The 20,579-nt window shown below is 40.8% G+C and overlaps 1 protein-coding gene across 5 annotated transcripts in view; it reads left to right on the top strand.

Annotated features, from left to right (window-relative positions):
* Positions 1 to 277: 277 nt before the first annotated feature.
* Positions 278 to 20,579, top strand: part of rif1 (replication timing regulatory factor 1) — a 95,299-nt gene continuing 74,997 nt past the window's right edge. For 4 of the 5 annotated variants that reach the window (XM_060827078.1, XM_060827077.1, XM_060827076.1 and 1 more), the window contains exons 1-6: positions 338 to 428; positions 5,632 to 5,760; positions 6,695 to 6,773; positions 11,228 to 11,324; positions 18,088 to 18,218; positions 19,708 to 19,799. In XM_060827078.1, the coding sequence (XP_060683061.1) occupies positions 5,648 to 5,760; positions 6,695 to 6,773; positions 11,228 to 11,324; positions 18,088 to 18,218; positions 19,708 to 19,799 (512 nt within the window). In that variant the 5' untranslated portion in view covers positions 338 to 428; positions 5,632 to 5,647. Of the gene's footprint in view, positions 429 to 5,631; positions 5,761 to 6,694; positions 6,774 to 11,227; positions 11,325 to 18,087; positions 18,219 to 19,707; positions 19,800 to 20,579 lie in introns of all 5 variants that reach the window. The other variant, XM_060827075.1, reaches the window with a different exon arrangement.

Here is a 20,579-nt window from a genome sequence, read left to right as displayed (position 1 = left end):
GCACAACCAGGCGCATGCGCGCCAACAAATGGTCAACTTTCCATCCAACTCTTACTGAGCGATTGTATAATTTCTTTGATATTTTAAATTTCGCTTTAACCCGAGACGCAACTCTACCCGTGCGTGGTTGGATTTTATTTTTCTTTTCTCTTCATTTCAAACGTATTTGTGTTTTGGGGGTGGGGAGGCGGTGATGGTTGCTGGGGTGAAAGGTCGTTACCCAGGCTGCCCGCTCTCTTTGGCGCGAGTATTTTTCTTTCCCGCGGGTTCGCGCGAGCGGCTTGTGTCGGGCGGTGCGGAGTGTTCGCGAACATTCCTTCAGGCGACAGCGGGAGGGGAGAAACGGTGAGGCGGTGGCTTCAGCGACCGATCGTCCTTACGGACTGTACGAGGCGGGCGATGTGTGGATAGAGGAGGCCAGCTCGGCGGTGAGTGTGTGCTAGAGAGAGGGAGGCCGTTCTGTCCGCACGCCTTCCCCGCCCTATCTTCTACCCCGGCCCTGACCGCCCCCGACACCCCCCACCAAACACCCCGGCCCTGACCTGACCTCCTCACCCCTCACCCCCCCCCCCCCCCCCCACCAAACACCCCGGCCCTGACCTGACCTCCTCACCCCCCCCCCCCCCACCAAACACCCCGGCCCTGACCTGACCTCCTCACCCCCCCCCCCCACCAAACACCCCGGCCCTGACCTGACCTTCCTCCCCCCCTCCCTCGTCCGCGCCCACCCCCCAACATCCCGGCTCTGATCTCCTCCCCCCCCCCAACACCCCGGCCCTGACCTTCCCCACGCCCCTCTCCCCCAACACCCCCGCCCTGACCTTCCCCACACCCCCCTCCCCCAACACCCCGGCCCCGACCTGACCTCCTCATCTCCCCCCCCCCCCCCCCCAAACACCCTAGGCCTGATCTGACCTCCTCACCCCGCCCACCCCCACAAAACACCCCGGGCCTGACCTGACCTCCTCACCCCCCACCCCTCCCCCCAAAACACCCTGGTCCTGAAGCCCCCCCAACATCCTGGCCCTTAACCGCTGCCCGTTAACATCCCTAACCTCATTTCCCCACACTGCTGCTCCCATGACCCCCATCTTGCAACCATCCCACAGGCAACAGTCCCTGTCCTGAACCCTGCCCCCAAATGCCCACTGTCCTGCATCCTCTTCTTGCCCCCCCCCCCCCCCCCAATGTCCCCCACCAGCCTGCCCCAGCACTCTGCCAGCGTCCTCCTTCTGTCCTGCGCCTGGACGAGTTGGACCAAATGGTTTGTTTCCACGTCGTACATATCTATGATTTTATGACTTTTTTGTGGAATTCCCACATACACAAGAACCTTGATTATTCGGGTGATGGGGTGGGAGGGGCCTTAACAAATTGCAATTCATATTCGTGTCACAAATTGATGGTTTATAGACTATGATGTGGAAATGCTAATGTTGGACTGGTGTCGGCAAAGTCAAAAATCACACTATATTGTTTTATAATCCCAACAGTTTTTTTTAATACCTCAACATTTGGAGCCCCTGCTCTGAAAGTTTTAGTTTATGGACTACATCTAGCAACTTTTTGTTCCTTTGTTCTAGCCATATTGAGATGACTTATTTCTCCAACTCTAATGCTGTCCTTAACCAATGTCCTCCTTCTTTTCCTACCTCATCTATTTTTTTCTATATCCTTTTTCCCAGGAATATTTAGCATCAAGTCTTCGCTTTCCTTGAGCCAGATCTGTTACCATCACAGCACCAAAATTCCGATCGCAATCAACACCTGAAACGCCCCATTGTTATTTACATTTGTGCACAGAAACCCTCATTTAGACTCAATTTTTTTCTTTCTTATTTTGACTTCACTTACAAAGTTGCTGTTGTCTATACGGGTACCAGTTGTATGTGTGATTTGTGAAACCAGATTTTCTCTCCCTTGGTTCTCACACTTCTGCAAAGTTACCTTAAAAACCTTTAAAGCACTAGCAAAACAGCCTGCAAGGATCTCTGTTCCAGCTTGTATTGGTGCCTTCTTCTTCAAAACCAGTCCTACTGTCCCAGGAATCTAGATTTCTTCCTCCTGCACCTTCCTTCTGGTCATAAATCCATCTCCTTTTTCTTCTTAGTTCTTTTCTCACTTGCATCTGGCACTGGGAGTACTCCAGAAATTGCTATAGTTGAGGTCTGGTTTGGTAACTCCTGTACTCAATACTCTGACCAATAAAGGAAAGCATACCAAACGCCGCCTTCACTATCCTATCTACCTGCGACTCCACTTTCAAGGAGCTATGAACCTGCACTCCAAGGTCTCTTTGTTCAGCAACACTCTCTAGGACCTTACCATTAACTGTATATGTCCTGCGAAGATTTGCTTTCCCAAAATGCAGCACTTCGCATTTATCGGAATTAAACTCCATCTGCCACTTCTCAGCCCATCTGGTCCAGATCCTGTTGTAATCTGAGGTAACCCTCTTTGCTGTCCACTACACCTCCAATTTTGGTGTCATCTGCAAACTTACTAACTGTACCTCTTATGCTCGCATCCAAATCATTCATGTAAATGGCAAAAAGTAGAGGGCCCAGCGCCAATCCTTGTGGCACTCCATTGGTCACAAGCCTCCAGTCTGAAAAACAACCCTCCTCACCACCCTCTGTTTTCTACCTTTGAGCCAGTTCTATATCCAAATGGCCAGTTCTCCCTGTATTCCATGAGATCTAACCTTGCTAATCAGTCTCCCATGGGGAACCTTGTCGAATGCCTTACTGAAGTACAGCTAGATCCCATCTAATGCTCTGCCCTCATCAATCCTCTTTGTTACTTCTTCAAAAAACTCAATCAAGTTTGTGAGACATGATTTCCCACGCACAAAGCCATGTTGACTATCCCTAATCGTGCTTGCCTTTCCAAATACATGTACATCCTGTGCCTCAGGATTCCCTTCAACAACTTGCCCACCACCGACGTCAGGCTCAATGGTCTATAGTTCCCTGGCTTGTCCTTACCACCCTTCTTAAACAGTGACACCACGTTTGCCAACCTCCAGTCTTCTGGCACCTCACCTGTGACTATCGATCATACAAATATCTCAGCAAGAGGCCCAGCAATCACTTCGTTAGCTTCCCACAGAGTTCTGGGAACATCTGATCAGGCCATGGGGATTTTGTCACCTTTAACCGTTTCAAGACATCCAGCACTTCCTCCTCTGTAATCTGGACATTTTGCAAGATGTCACCATCCATTTCCCTACAGCCTATATCTTTCATATCTTTTTCCACATTAAATACTGATGCAAAATATTCATTTCGTCTCTTCCCCCTTTTTCTGTGGCTCCACACAAAGGCCACCTTGCTGATCTTTGAGGGGCATTAGTCTTTGGATTCTCCTTAATTCTGTTTGCCAAAGCTATTTCATGTCACTATTTTGCCCTCCTGATTTCCCTCTTAAGTACACTCCTACTTCCTTTATAATCTTCTAAGGATTCACTCGATCTATCCTGTCTATACCTGACATATGCTTCCTTCTTTTTCTTAACCAAACCTTCAATTTCTTTAGTCATCCAGCATTCCCTATACCTACCAGCCTTTCCTTTCACCCTGACAGGAATATGCTTTCTCTGGATTCTTGTTATATCATTTCTGAAGGCTTCCCATTTTCCAGCCGTCCCTTTACCTGTGAACATCTGCCTCCAATCAGCTTTTGAAAGTTCTTGCCTAATACCATCAAAATTGGCCTTCCTCCCATTTAGAACTTCAACTTTGAGATCTGGTCTATCCTTTTCCATCACTATTTTAAAACGAATAGAATTATGGTCGCTGGCCCCAGAGTGCTCCCCCACTGACACCTCAGTCATCTCCCTACCTTAGTCATTAGGACCAATACAGACCATGTCAGCAGGAAGACAACATGCCATCTGCCTGTCTGCTCCCCAAATAAATGAATGAATGGGTCCCCTATCACTGTTCTCCTCCTTTCTTCTTCCTCTCCTTCCGAGTTGATGAATCACTGCAGTGCCACAAGCATGGTTCCTATCGATTTCACCTGAGGAATTGTAAATAAGTCATATTGAACTTGACACTAACACTCTTTTTGTGGACAAAGAGTGTCTGACATGCTGTGTTTCAACCCTTCTGGTTCAGGTGTAGACAGTCTTGTTTGTCAATGTTCCACCTACCCCAGAATGAGCCCCAATTATCCAGGTATCTGAAACCCTCCTTCCTGCACCATTCCTGTAGTCATGTGTTGTCATTCTGCTGTTAATGTGTCGCTATAATTTTCTGCTTGGCAGCACTGGAAAAGCACCATAAAGACTATAGTGGTTTAAGGTGAAAGTCCACTAGAATGCTACTTGAAAGCTTTATGAAAGAGAAAAATCAGATCGTCAAATTACCTGGGAATTCACAGTTTAAGGAAACAATTTGTTCCTCTTTAGCTCTGCTGGCTCTAGTGGCACAGACAAGATCCTCCGTCATGGTCTATTTTTGAAGTCATTATTCTTTCTCTGCAAGTCACTATCTACCTTAACTTTCTTTCTAAATACTATTGGATATGAAAGGAAAGCTTTTAAAATCTATTTTCTATCGAGAAGATTAAATGTTACCGTTTGAAGAATGAAATTTGTGCCTCAAATATTCAACTAAACTAACTGTTGGAAATACACTATATTACTAATCCTTGCTCTCAACTTTCATTTTTAGGTTGATAAGCTCTTGCCATTAAATCCAAAACAGAAATAAATTCTGTTTTCTTGTTTACTAAATTCTTTGTAATTTTATAAGCAACTAAAAAACTTCTTTTAACCTTTTCTGTTAACAGTTTATAGTTCCAAGTATCTCATGATAACTTTATCATAAAACTAAGCAGAGTACTCCATGGCCTAACAACAACCAAAAGTTACAGTCAGCAGTGGCTTCATTATTGTCTTGTGCATATCTATTGCAAGTTTCTTTACTCTTACGCTTTGTAGAATCAAAATGTTGATCTTTTCACTGCTACTTCAAATGTCCCATTATTTGAAGTGTGTCGGAGATGTTTTAAAGTATACATGCTGAGTTTATTTAGTTAACCCTGGGTAAAGTTAAGAAGTGACTGCTATTTAGGTGACTTTAGCTTTGCAGCTTCCTCAGATTCAAATCAGTCTTCCTGATTGACTATTTCTTCATGCTTCTTCAAGAATCATGTTATGCTAGTGTTTGTTAATGACCAGTGAAAGTTTTTAATTTTGAAATGTTTTACATATCTTCAAAACGAAGCCCAGAAGTATCGGGCTCTCGCCCCTTCCTCAGCTCTGATGAAGGGTTTTGATCTGAAATCTTGACTTTACTGCTATTTGGATGCTGTCTGACCTGGTGGACTTTTCCCCATCTTCACATCTGTTGACTCTGCCTTTCATCATCTGCAGTTCTTGCTGTCCTCAAGTTGCATAGCTATAGAATGATTTGTTAATTGTACATAAAATGCGTAAATTTAAATTGTTATAAGTAAAGTTTATCAGGATTTACTGAAATTTGTTCTTTTTAGGGCTGAAGTTAGAAAAGTGTAATTGGAATGTGGCATTGACATTCTGTATATGGAGAATAGAAAATTTTCAGATGTATTTATAAAAAGATTGATTAATCAGTGCCCTTTCTTTAACCTCTAACCTGGCAGAATTACAAGCACAAGAATGATGGCTACTGCTCACCCGGTAGTTTCTGGCTTACTGCCGCTGTTGGAAACCTTAGAAGATATATCTGCTTCATCCACGGAGCAAGTGGATGCTTACCTTACAATTGCCAGGTCAGTATGTAAAACAATTCAGCAATATTAAGTAATAGGCTCATTGCTGCCTTCCTCAGCACATTTAGAAGAAATGATATACAGAATCTCTTGTGCAAATAATTTGGTGTGTTTTCACCAGTTTCTTTGAGGTGGAAAGAACTTAATGACACTAAACAGAACTTTAAGAGTATCACATTAATTGTTCCATTGCAATAATAGTGGCATATATGGGGGACATTTTAATTTTTCAGCCAGTTAACAACCAAGTCACGCTGTTATTCTTTCACTGGATATAGATGATGCTGACTAGGCCACATTTATTGCTCATTCATGATGGCACTTGAAAGTAGCAGTGAATGGTTTCCAGAACCATTGCAATCCGTATGGTGTTGGTATACCAATAGGACTGTTAGGAAGGAAGTTCCAGGATTTTGACCCAGTGACACTGAAGGAATGATATGGTTCCAGTCAGGATGGTTTGTGACTTAAACGTTCAGGTGGTGGTGTTTCCATCCATCTCCCTTCCTTGGCTTTTGGGTGGCAATGGTTGCAGACTTGAGTTTATTCACTAAAATTAATTCTGCAATGACAAAATTATATTAAAAGGAATATATTTAAGGTTAAGTTTTACCCATCCCCAAAGCAAAGTATGCCTCGCAGAAAGGCTTTATATTGCAAATTTCTGTTTGAAAGGAAAACCTATTGCCTTTTGTTTAGAGTTTACTTCAATTAGTGATCACCTCTTTCCTTTTTGAGTCCAAATAGTCTAAAGCAAATAAGTCTGGACATTGACTTGATGGGAGTGATTTCTGATGATCTACAGAAGTGATGCTGGATATGCAAATATCATATGGGTGCTGATTCACATTGAAAATATAAATACAGTTGTTTCCAAATCTAAACCACACTTGTAAATGTTGATTAACTGATTTGTATCTATTCTGTATTTCAGCCGTCTGAGTGGAGAGGATGGGAAAGAATTTGCAACTGCAGTTGGCAAACAGTTTCCTCGCATCTGTGGAGTGTTCAAAGTAAGTTATTTTCACCCCAATACACACCAGTGAAACAATCAGAGCAATATTAGTTTCTCATTATTTGTTCTTGATGAAATTGTTGAAGCTGTATTCTGTCAAATGTGTATTAACATTTTATTTGGAGAGTACCTTTCTTGCTATCTTGTCAAGGTCATGATTTGCACTCTCTCTCTTAGATTATGACCATAAGATATTCACGGTCAGTCACTTATTTCTGGATTTGTCATGCTATCCTGAGTGGAGGTACCTTGTGGAAAGGCACTTTTCTAGGGAGAGCAATCACCAGACTATATTTAATTGCTTTCTGGTGACTAGATGGAACAACACCTTTAAGAGCTTGGGAAAAACTAAACAATTAATATTCCTCTTGCTGACAGAGAATTTTAAAGTTGTTTGGAAAAGCTTTATACACGGGGATTTTGACTGCTTTATTTATGTGGTTCAAAGTTTTAAAAAAAAAGTTGTTGCCTGCTACTGTTAGTGGGGTGTGTCACCAGAACAGGATCGTTGTATGAAGTTGTAACTGTTTTTAAATTCTTAAAAATACAACAAGAATATTGTCGTTTTCAAATCTGATATTCAGTTCTGGCAGAGTCTGGGTGAATATTTAGGAACAAAACCAATTGAGAGGTATAATATTGTATCTTTGAGACTACTTTGATATGTAATGGCTTTTTCTCTGTTATGTTCTGAGATGTCACTCCATGTTACATTTTTGAATGGATCTTAAATAGTTTGAAAAGTATATATAACAGTAACAATCTGACATCTGAGAAACGTGATGTTTTGTATGTTGACCAGTAGAAATATTTTGTTTGTGAACCAGTATATATTAAAAATCTAGTTCAGGGTGGCATATTTTAAAATTTGATTTTATTTTCATGTTGAGATTCAGTTGTCAATTGTTAACAGGACAGATAATAAATATTTAAATTGCCTGCCATAGAATGTTTGCTTGTTTTTTATTATGGGCATGTCTGGTCTATTCAATATTTGCATATTACAGTTCTTTCAGGTCAACTCTTTTTTTTTCAGAAATTCATTGTTACATATAATACGTAAAATATTTAAAATTTTCTTTTGAGCTGTTCTTGAAGCAGTGATACAGTTGAGAACAAGTGCAGTAAGTCAGCATGTGAAGGGATTGAGGAGAATGTAGATGTTAAGTAAGTCTAACTGGAAAAACAGGCAGGACCAAGCCAAGGCAGTTTGAAGTATGTTAATTTCAATGTGGGAAATATAAAAAGGTGAGGCAGATAAGCTTAGAGCATGGATTTACATATGGAACAATGATGAGATAGTTACTACAGAAACTTAGTTGAGAGAAGGGCAGGACTGGCAGCTCAACATTCCAGGGTTTAGATATTTCAGGTGAGAGATGTAAAATTGGTGAGGCTTTGCATTACTGATTAAGAGGAATGTCATAGCTCCATTTAAAAGAGGACATCTTGGGCTCATCCAGCAAGGCCATATGGCTAGAACTCAGGAATAAGAAAGGTGCAATCACTTTTTGGTTATATTATAGAAATCAGAATAGCGAGCAAGAGGAAGATGAATGGATATGTAAGCAGATCATGAAGAGGTATAAAAGTTTCAGGGTTGGTTTAGTGGATGATTCTTTTTAAACTTGCCCAATTTTGACTAGGGTTCCCTTAGTGTCAGGGGTTTAGAAGAGGCAGAATCTGTAGATAGTTCAACTTGGGAAAGGGTCTTAATAGCCTTGTATTGGGGAATGAGCCTGACCAGGTCATCAGTGGAGAAGCATTCTGGGAACAGTGATCTAAATTCTGTAAATTTTAGATAGTTATGAAGAAGGTTAAGAATGGTTCTTTAGTGAAAGTGCTAAATTGGGGGAAGACTTTTTTAAACAATGAGGCAGGAACTGAAGAGATTAAATTGGGATCAGCTGTTTGAGGGCAAACCTGGGTCTGACGGAGTCTTTTAATAGTGAGTTGGTTAGAATTCAGGAGCAGTATGTTCCTTTGAAGACGAAAAATAACGATGGCAAGATTTAGGAACTCTGAGAGATATTAAAGTTCAGTCAGAAAGGAAGAGGAAGCATACGGGAAAATGAAATTTCTTGGAATACAAAAGAAGCAAGAAGAAACTTTAAACAAGGAATTAGGTGGACTAAAATGGACCATGAAATGTCCTCTGCAAGTAGGATTATGGAGAATCCCAAGACATGTTATATATGCATTAGGAGCAAGCAGGTAGCTAGGGAAAAAGTAGATCCATGCGAGGACAAAAGAAGAAATTTATCTATGGAGCCAAAGGAGTGGGGTAATGGGGAAAGGTCCTTAATGAGTTCTTTGCATTTGTATTGACCAAGAACGAGGACATGGATAATGATAAGATTTAGATAGGGGTATCTTGATGTTCTAAGGCATGTCGATATTAAGAAGGATATTAGGTATCTTGAAAAACATTTAAGGTCAATAGGTCACCAGGGCCTGATGGGATCTATCCCAGAATATTGAGGGAGGCAAGGGAGGAGATTGCTGGGGCCTTACCAGAGATCTTTGTATCCTCTTGTCACAGATGAGGTCTCTGGAAGACTGGAGAATATTTACTCATGTTAGTTTGTTTTAAAAGGACAGTAAGATGGTCTTGGATTATTATTGTATGGAGTGAGCCCTGCATCAATGATAGATAAATTATTAGAGAAGGTTTTCAAGGCAGGATTTGTTTGCATTTGGTAATTAATGGGTACAAAATTGGCTCGGTCAAAGAAGACCGGGTATTGTGGAGTGGTGGTGATCTGGGTGGAGGTCTGTAACCATTGGAGGTCCTCGAGGATCAATGCTGGGGCCTCTCATATTTGTAAAAGAGTTGGAGGAGAATGTAGATTAGCTGATAAGTTTGAAGACAAACTGAAAGTTGGTGAAGTTGAGGTTGGTGAGGAATGTTGCCAGAGTATAGCAGGATATAGATCAATTGGAAAGATGGGTGGAGAAATGACAAATGAAGCTTAATCCAGAGAAGTGTGAAGTGAGGCATTTTGGGAAGTCAAATGCAAGAGGAGTATATACAGTAAATGTCACGACCCTTTGGATCATTCATATGCGGAGGGATCTTGGGGAGGCTAGTCCATAGCTCCCTGGAAGTAGCAACACAAGTTGATAAGGAATAGATTAGATTACTTACAGTGTGGAAACAGGCCCTTCGGCCCAACAAGTCCACACCGACCCGCCGAAGCGCAACCCACCCATACCCCTACATATACCCCTTACCTAACACTATGGGCAATTTAGCATAGCCAATTCACCTGACCCACACATCTTTGGACTGTGGGAGGAAACCGGAGCACCCAGAGGAAACCCACACAGACACGGGGAGAACATGCAAACTCCACACAGTCAGTCGCCTGACTGTGCTTGCCTTGTACGGCATGCTTGCCTTGCTTTGCCTATAAAAATTGGCAGCTGCTGAAAATGTGTTGCTGGTTAAAGCACAGCAGGTCAGGCAGCATCCAAGGAACAGGAAATTCGACGTTTCGGGCCAGAGCCCTTCATCAGGAAAAATTGGCAAGTCATTTTGCTGCTGTGCAAAACTTTAGGCCATATTTGGAGTATTGTGCACCAATCTGGCTGCCACACTATAGGAAAGATGTAGAGCCTTTGAAGAGGATGCAAAAGAGGTTTACCAGGATGTTGCCTAGATTGGAGTGTATTCGCAATAAAGAGATGCTGAACAAGCTTAATTGTTTTCACAAGTGTCATTAGAGGGGGAGGAAACCTGATAGGTCTATGTAGAATTATGAGAAGCATAGATAGTGGAGTTGTATTCCCTGTGGAAATTTAAATACTAGGGGACACAGGTTTAAGGTGAGATGAGTAAAGTTTAAAGGCAATATGTAAGCAGATTTATTTTTTTTGTCCAGAGGATGGTGGATGCCTGGACAGACAAATGAGCACACCAGGAACAGAGGGATACAGACCATGTGTAGGCAGATGAGATCAGTTTAGAATGTAATTGTGGTCAGCACAGACACAGTGGCCAAAGGGCCTGTTCCTTTGCTGTACTCTGTTTTTAGTAAACTCGCTTTTGAGTTGGCCTTCATAAGACAACCCACCCCTTCTCTCCTCTCGCCAACATTGTTTATTCTACCAAATGGTTTTATTTGCTGTTGATTGTGATTTAACAACAATTATACAGTCAAAATGAGAATTAATGCACCTTTACTCAAAAATGACAATGGGAGAATTTTGAAAAGCAAACTTTTATATACTTATCTCTATGAATCTAACTAGCATTTTATTGTCAAACTCTATAAACCCTGAATAGAGAACATCTATTCTGCCTCCTTCTATTCTTTTAAAGATAAAAGGACCTTTATTGCTGATATTATTGTTCTAAAAGTTGCTTTTATCAATTACATATAGTTTGTAAGTAAAAACTTTCTGGGTTGTTGAAATTTTCCTCTTCATGTCTCTTTTCTTTCCATCAAGACTCATGTTTCAAATTCGGATTCAGAACTTTGTAACGCAGCACTACAGGCCTTGGGATTCTGTGTTTTTCACAGTAATATTAGTGCTGGATTGTCAGGTACTGTTAATAGAAATTATCTTCATGCACTTAAAGTCATTATAAAACTTCAGCTATATATTTTTATGTCCTGAACATGTGAAAGTAATTACTAATTTTAGTCACTTAGTAGTACAATACTTGAGTATTGCTGTAAAAAGATGTAGTTTGTCAAACTTTTTTTGTCCTTAAATCTTTTGGACAATTTAAAAAAACTGTTTCAAGGCGAAATCAACATGTGCACTGTATGGAAAGAGAGTACTGATTGGTTGGCAATTAGGCTCTGATTGATGAAGGCATTGCCATGGAACATTTAAACAAGATATTTACCGAGCCCACTGATGTATATGGTAGAGTTTGTCCTTGTGGCTCATTGCGTCTGCATATGTATATCTTGGACAGCCCACACAAAAATCATATTTCTTTTGTGACCAGTTCGAGACAACATGAACTGGCCAAATGTTTGGGTGAATTACTGCAACCAGTTTTGAGCAGGTTTTTGGCTTGTGAAGCAAGGGATTTCTTCACATTTGCGATTACACTTGCATATAGATAGACCTGAAGTATTCATTTGATCATTTGACATGGCTAGCCCATTCATCAATGTGCCACTCAAGAAGCCCAATACATGGCACTGTAGCATTATATCATGGCAATCTAGATGTGCCATCATTGTCTTGAGTCAGTATTCATTGAATTAACTCTCAGCAATTCCTTGTATTTGAGTCCAGTTTTAATGACACCATATGGCCAGATTTTGGAATGTAGGTTCATAGTTTCTTGAAAGTGAAGTTGCAGGAGACAGAATAGTGAAGAAGGCATTACCATGCTTGCCTTTATTGGTCAGCGCATTGAGTTGGGAGGCCATGATGCAGCTATACAGGACATTAGTTAGGCTGATTTTGGAATATTGCATTCAATTCTGGTCTCCCTGCTATAGGAAAGATGTTGTGAAACTTAAAAGGGTTCAGAAAAGATTTACAGGGTTGGAGGGTTTGAGCTATTTTGCAATGCAGTATAGCCTGGGACTGTTTTCCCTGGAGGTTAAGAGGTGACCTTTAGAACTTTATAAAATTGAGGGGCATGAATAGGGTGATTGGCCAAGGTTTTTCTCAGGGGGCAGGGGAGTCCAAAACTAGAGGGCATAGGCTAAAGGTGAGAGGGGAAAGATTTAAAAGGGATCTAAGGGGCAACTTTTTCACACTGAGGGTAGTGTGAGTATGCAGTGATCTGACAAAGGAAGTGGTGGAGGCTGGTACAATTACAACATCTAAAAAGCTTCTTGATAGATGTATGAATACATAGAATTTAGAGGGGTATGGGCCAAACGCTGGCAAATGAGACTCGATTAATTTAGGATATCTGATTGGAATGGACAAGTTGGACTGAAGGATCTGTTTCCATGCTGTATAGCTGTATGACTATGTAGATGGAGCTGCTGTGGTATCCCCACTAAGCCCTACTCTTTCAAACATCTTTGTTGGATGCCATAAGAAATGTCCTTGGAATTACTCTGAAATTCTGCCTCTCAAAAATCTGATCTGTGGGCACGTTGAGAGTATTTTAAACCACAGAGTTTCCTCAAATGTCTTAATGTGCTATATGCTGTGTTCAAATTCACCTTCAAAGTGGATCAGTCAAATAATCCTTTTCCTCAGTTAGTACACTTGAGGAATCAGCTGGAAGTTCTCTCATATTGTCACTGTAATCCTGCTCCCAGTGATCAGTATACACATTGGGACTCTGTGTTTGATTCCATTATTGTAGCCTTGAAAAGAAATCCCTTACCATTTTTGTATCATGCACGCTTGACACTGGAACAAAAGACAAAGGCTTCATGCAGGATAATAGACATCCTGATCCGGTCACATGAACTCTTTGAAGGATTTCCCCATGCTTATGTAAAGGAGAGGCATAAACATGCAATACATGGATTTTCAGAAGGTATTTGATAAAGTGTTACATTAAAAGTTATTGAAAATTGAAAGCTCGTGGCATGGAGGATAGTATTGATTATTTGACTGGCATAAAACTAGTGTGCGTAAGTAGAATCAGAGTTTTACAGTACAGAAGGAAGCCATTCAACCCACCATATCTGTATCGTCTCTCAAAAGAGCTATCTTGCCAATTCCATTCTCCAGTCCTAAGTCTTTATATTGCCCTCTAATTCATCACTTGCAAATATATATCCAGGCTCCTCTGAAACTTCCCGTAGAATCCACCTGCACCACTTTCCCAGGTAGTACATTTCAAATCCTAATAATTGAGTAAAGAAGTTTCTCCTCTCACTCTTAATTCTCTTGCTGGCAATCTTGAAATTGTGATCCCTCATTACTGATATACCAACTAGTGGAAACAGGGCATCTTCTTTACCCTCTCAAAATTGTTCATAATTTTGAACACTTCAGTAAGGTCACCTCTTAATCTTCACTACTCTAACTCCGAAGGTGGTAGAAGCAAGTTCATTAAGTACTTTTGGGGCAGAGGTAGATTCTTGTTGAGGGAATCAAAGGTTATTGGAGTAGATGATAAAGTGAAATTCAAAACAGACATATCTACCATCATTCTATTAAATGTCTGAATAGGTTCAAGAGACCAAATATTAGTATGTTAGTTCCTACTAATACATTTGTAAAGTCATGAATGATCCTAAGGAAGTCACTCTGGGCTCCAAAAGTCTAAGTCTACCCAATCTTAACTAAGATGAAGGGTAAAGTATTGCAAAGTTCTGAGCAACAGGTGAAACTAACTGTTTGACACTACTTATTTGCAGTAGCGGCACAAGCTAATGGACAGCACGGTGGCACAATGGTTAGCACTGCTGCCTCACAGCGCCAGAGACCTGGGTTCAATTCCCGCCTCGGGCAACGTGTCTGTGTGGAGATTGTACATTCTCTGTGTGGGTTTCCTCCGGGTGCTCCAGTTTCCTCCCACAGTCTAAAAATGTGCAGGTTACGTGAATTGGCCATGCTAAATTGCCCATAGTCTTAGGTGAGAGGATAAATGTAGGGGAATGGGTCTGGGTGGGTTGCTCTTCAGAGGGTTGGTGTGGATTTGTTGGGCCAAAAGGCCTGTTTCCACACTGTAAGTAATCTAATCTAAGCCGTGTTCACCATAAACAGGATGCAGCCACTAGACTAAATTGTATTTTGCCCATTGTGCATTCATATTGGGGCATATGAATTTCAGCGCTGATGTAGTGCCAGATATATGTAGGCGTACATTCTGAAGACTGAAGGATTGTATCAAACAGCATAAACCTTTGATTGTTAGCAACAAACAAGGTGGAATCAGCTCATCCTTGCAAAACTTTCAATAGTATCCCAATATTAGATGTGGGTGTTCAATTGATAACCCAATCTAGGATTGTCAGTTGGGCTTGCAAAGATACACCTGTGTGTACTGGAAACTATTCGTACACAAGGCTCTGTTCTTTATAGGGTGGAAGTGGGTACTGCAGATGCTGGAGATTAGAGTCAAGATTGGAGTGGTGCTGGAAAAGCACAACACGTCAGGCAGCATCCAAGGAGCAGGTACATCAACTGAAACGTCAATTTTTCTGTTCCTTGGATGCTGCCTGACTTGCTGTGCTTTTCCAGCACGACAGTCATCTTGACACTGTTCTTTACAGGTTGAACAAACATACAAGTGAAAGTGAGGACCGCAAATGCTGGAAATCAGAGTGGAGAATGTGGTGCTGGAAAAGCAGGTCATGCAGTATCCGAGGAGTAGGAGAATCGTCGTTTCAGGCAAAAGCCCTTCATCAGGAATGAGGCCAAGCATTCTCGAATGAACAAATACATGCATGCACCTCACCCAGTCAACTCCAAAAATGGCTGAGAGGAAGTCTGGAGGTCAACCTGCTTGTTTAACATTTACATGAGCCTGACAGGTTATTATATCATCATTACTAATGCATTCTTCATGATAATGCCTCTACCAAGCAGAATTCACTTCCCAACTATTGAGCACTCATTTCTCCATATAGTGTAAGCATTGGCAAATTTACAAGGAAAACCGTTCTTGCAAATTGCCCTAGTAAGCACAAGACAAAATGTTGTGACTTGTCTTTTGCAATGCTCACTATAAAATACAGAAAACTAAATTATCTGATACACTGACGTTATCATATTGTTTGCTTGCATGGACTGAGCTGGCCAAATTTTCTGTTGTGCTCCTCTTGGACTAGACTTGAGCACAAACGTTATCTAATTTCTCTCCAGTCTCTCCTCCTCCTACTGCAGCAACGTAATTCACAAACTTTCAATTTTTTTCCACATTACTAATTGCACTGAATGTTTGACCGTTCTGTTTTCTCTTCTGGTCCCATGTTAGCCAATACTGTTCTTCTCTTGATTTGTTGTCCCTTTCCTGTGCTGTCATTACACCTCTTGTTTTAAAAAAAACCTTTGTCTTGCAAACTGCAGTTCAGAAGTAATCTCCAACCTTCCTTTCCTCAAAGTTGTACAGCACAGAAACAGACCCTTCGGTCAAAATCATCCTTGCTGATCAGATATCCTAAATTAATCTAGGCCCATTAGCAAGCATTTGGCCTATGTCTCTGCAAACCCTTCTTATTCGTATACCCATCCAGATGCCTTTTTAAAATGTTGTTATTCTTCCAGCCTTCACCACTTCCTCTGTTAGCTCATTCCATACATGCTTAGAGTCAAAAAAAAGCTTGCAGATGCTGGAATCCAAAGTAGACAGGCAAAGTAGGTATGACCGTCCTTGGCCTCCTCCATTGCCACAACAGTAAACTTAGGGAATGGCTCGCCGAGCATCTCAGCCGGGCCCACTGTGGCTGACCGGACCTCCCAGTCACCACCCATTTTTAATTCCCCTTCCTACTCCATTTTCGAAATGACCATCCTTAGCCGCCTCCATTGTCACAATGAACTGCATCACAATTTGGAGGAATATCACCTATCTCCCACCTGGGCAGCTTACAGTCCAGAGGGCTCAACTTTGAGTTCTCCAATTTCAAATAACCTTCCTTCCCAGCCCCTCCCACACCCCTCCACAACTCCCTGCCACAAACCGGATTCATTCCTTCCGTTGACCAATCAGGCTGTACCCCCTCCCTGTCTTCACCTATCCTCACTTTGCCACCCTGCCCCTGCCACCTCCCCCTTTATCTGCAGCTCCCCCCACACCAACCCTCAGCCCTGAAGTAGGGTTACACCTGAAATATTGACTTCTGCACCTCCTGATGCTTCCTGCCTTGCTGTGCCCTTCCAGCCTCCTGCCTGTCTACATTCCATACATGCAGCACAGTCTGCATGGAAATGTTTTCCCTTGGGTCCCTTTTTTAAATCTTTCCCTTCTCACCTTAACCTATGCCCTCTAGTGTAGGGCTCCCACTCCTCCAGGGAAGAGACAGTGTCTATTTATCCTAGCTGTAACCTGCCTTCTTGGTGTCTATCGTTCCTGGTACTCCAAGTTTAAATCCATCCAGTTAGGTTTCCAGTCCTACAGAGCCAGAAGAGATGTTTTCGAAGTCACAAATGGCATCTTAGGAGACTGAGGCCATCTTTCCTTCCTCGTTCTTGAATTGCCTCCAGCAACTGACAGGTTTGACTTGTGTTCTAGTCTCTCTCTTGTTGATTTGGGTAGTTCAGTTGGTTTCACTCTGACTAGAACCATTTAGATAAGAATGGATTCTCTTTATGCTCCCTCACCATTACTTTTGGTGTCTCCCAGAGATTATTCCCTGGACTGCTCTCACATTTTTATCTACATGCTAGGCCTGAGCAACATCATTCAAAAGTACACCATTAATTTTCTCACACCATCTCCCAGTTCTAGTTGCTAAATAGTCAGACTGCTCATCTGCCATCCTATACTGGATGACGGAAATTTGTTTCAGTGCACTCTTCCCAAAATCTAATAATATGTAGTTTTCTATTGTATTGTATCTTGGCGCTGCTCCAAATGCTCTTCCTTAGCTTGGAATCTGTCTTTTAGTGCAGCATCTGTTAAGTTTAAGCCAGTCTGTTTGCATCCTTTTTAGTACGCTTAACTCTGAGATGAGCTTCCAAGAGCATCCAGTCTTCAGGAAGATTGCTTGTTTCTATCACCATTACTTTGCCCAACTTTGCTCATAACTTTGCTCATTTATCACAGTCATTCCTTCATTACCTTGTTTTGACTATTCCTACACACTTCTATCTTGTCTCCCACATTCTATCCTCTGATACAGTGCCAGTTTTCCTAGTTTGCATGAAGTACCATTCACAACTCTGCTTGCTGATTCTACATTGCCTCCTTGTCAACAGTATCGTGATTCTCAAAATTCTTGCACTCCTCCTTTCACTTGATCCTCCCTGTCTTTAAAGTCTCTTCCAACCTCTCAATCTGTGATATCTGGACTGTTCTAATTTTGGTCTTATGAGTTCCCAATTTTAATTGTTCCACCATTGGCTGTGCCTTCAGTTGACTAGGCTTCAAATTCTGGAATGCTCTGTTTACATTTCTCTATCTCTTCACCTCACTTTAAAAATCTTTTTAAAAAACTAATTCTGTGGTCTAGTTGTTGGTCATCTTTTAGTCATACCTGATTTTCTAATAATTCTGTTAAAGTGTCTTGGAATGATTGACTCTGACTCTGGTAAAGATACTATATATGATGACAAAATGCCTAACTGCCTTTATTTGAAACCTGTTTTAAGATAGTCTGTTCGCTGGATTGTGGGAATGCTATAATATGTTGATACATAATAGTGTCATTACCTTTTTGGGTTGACCTCCCATATAATTAAGAATGACTTTATTTTACTTGCAGAACATGAAGCCAAGCAATTGATTGTTACACTCTGTGATATTGCAATCAAATCAACTGATAAGAACACATGTACAAGAGCACTGTGGGTTATATCAAAACAAAATTTTTGTACCAAAGTGGTCGAGAAGGAGGTGAGTTTCCTGCAAATGAGCAGATGTTTCTTACCTCATGTATTTATATGTCTTGTGCTCTGGATATTAAATGACACCAGCTTTCTCTGGCATAAGTAGGCATGATTGTTCAAATTTGGTAGCTTTTAAATTTGATGGATAATATGGTTCAAATCTCTAAAGCAGATTATAATGCTTTGCATACCATGTTTCATTAATAATTCAGATTTAATGTTCTATAGGTTTGCATGTGACAGTTTACTTTTTTCAATATAAATGTGTTTGGTGTGATATTTCAAATCCACCTTTGTCAGGATACAAAAGGAACTACCTTATTCATACTAGGGTTGGGTTCCTTTGAAGTGCCTAACTGTTAGTTGTGAAATTCTAGAAGGTGAATTTCCAAGGAACGATTAAAATTGTTTAGATTTCAATAAGATTAAGAGTGAAAATTGTTAGTTTCAGTAGTTGGGCTGAATGGAAGTTGAGTTTATGAACATATGCCTACAGTAGATATATAACAATTAAACTTAAGCTTCATTTGGCTACTGTCCAAGGTATGGGAAATAGTCATGAAAACTATCTAATAATACTGAAGTTGAAAGTAATGTTGAGCATAAGTTAGAAAGGTGTGTCCCCATCTTTGCATGTATAATTTTGGTAGAAAATAACTAATATTAAGAAAAGTGGAATTTAAATTGCTTGAGTTTTCCACATTCCTGCACGTCCCTATTATAAGATATCTGGAGGAAATCTCATTCATACCATTATGTAACTTGTTAGTTTCCTCCTTCTGCCCTGCCTCCATATCTAGTATCCAATTCACATGCAGTCCTTGATTTGTTTTGCTACCACTGTTGAAAGTTCTTGACAAATCTTTTCTGCTGCATTGGCCAATTTGTAAATGTTTTCATAGGTTAAACAATTTAAGGTATAATCAAATTATAATGCTATAAATATAAAAGCTTCACTATTACTCATGTTCTGAGAGTCGCATGCTTCCTTTCAAGGTAGTTTGAAGAAGAACCGTGTGTTCACCTGTATTCTGACCAGTGCTTTCCACCACCAACACACCTGGGATTTCATCTGTAAACTGGCTGCTGCATTTATTAATGTGACAAGATCTATAAAGTAATTCTTAAATCCTGAAATGTTTCAGCCCAGCTGAAAGGTGAATTAAATGTAATTCAAATCCACATTCCAGCACGTGATCAAACTTCACTTAACCAGAAAGTAGATCACTCAATTTTTCCATTAGAAAATGTCACAAGTAACAAACAAAATCCTGACAAATTTCAATTAGTGGCCTGTGAGTTGATCAATTGGTTAAAATTGGTTCGGTATCTAATTTGTAGCATACGTGCAACTCCAAACATAATTTTGAACTATTAATTCAGTACAACTTTAAAACAACAAGACAATTTTAGCCTAACCTTTCTACTATTTTTAGGCTTATTTTGAGCTTGTGTTGATGAGTTACCAAAATGTTCACGTTTTGCTTTTCTGTTAGGTTCAAAATATAGTTGCAGCAATGGAAACGATATTAACTAGAGATCAACAGTCAATGGTTGTTGAACATGAAGCCTTAAATCTTATAATAAGGTAAGCATGGACCAAAACAGAATTAGTCACAAAATTGGCATTTTAAAAAGTGATTTCATAGAGTAAGGAAGTATTCTTTTCGATGGATTTTTTAGTAGGTAATGAATGAATAAGAATTGGAATAACTTGAGTTACTGTATGCCAAGTTTTTGATGATCTCTGGTTTACATATGGTGCAGGTATATTGAGAAGGATAGTAAGGGATAGAATGTCATGAGGCTTCAAACAAGAGCGTTTCAATACTGAGGTGTGGCTAAAAGCCAGATTGAAGAGACTTTGACATGGAATTGCAGGAGTGAGTACAGATTTAGGAGCCTGCAACATTTTCTAAGACTTTGAAGAGATCCAGGAAGTTAGTGATGGAGTGGTATTTTGCACGAAAGAAGAATTCAGTGTTGTTTGAATGGGATGGGAATATAGTGTTTGACAGGGAACATTGAACGATTGGCAAGCTTTGAGAAGATTTGTAGCTCAGGTTGAAGTTATGAATGCAAGTTTGCTTGTTGAGCTGGAAGGTTAGTTTTCAGATGTTTCATCACCATACTACGTAACATCTTCAGTGAGCCTCCGAATGAAGCACTGGTGGTCTAGCCTGCTTTTTATTTACACGTTTAATTTTCCTAGGGTTGGTGATATCATTTTCTGTGGTGACATCATTTTCTATGGTGATGTCATTTCCTGTTCTTTTTCTCAGAGTGGTAAATGGGAGCCAAGTCAGTGTTTGTTGATAGAGTTTTGGTTGGAATGCCATGCTTCTAGAAATTCTCATATGTGGCTCTG

The sequence above is a fragment of the Hemiscyllium ocellatum genome, chromosome 7 (assembly GCF_020745735.1).
Source record: "Hemiscyllium ocellatum isolate sHemOce1 chromosome 7, sHemOce1.pat.X.cur, whole genome shotgun sequence".
Classification (NCBI taxonomy): domain Eukaryota; kingdom Metazoa; phylum Chordata; class Chondrichthyes; order Orectolobiformes; family Hemiscylliidae; genus Hemiscyllium; species Hemiscyllium ocellatum.
The sequence above is the reverse complement of the archived record's forward strand: the minus strand, read 5'-3'. Positions and strand labels throughout refer to the sequence as shown.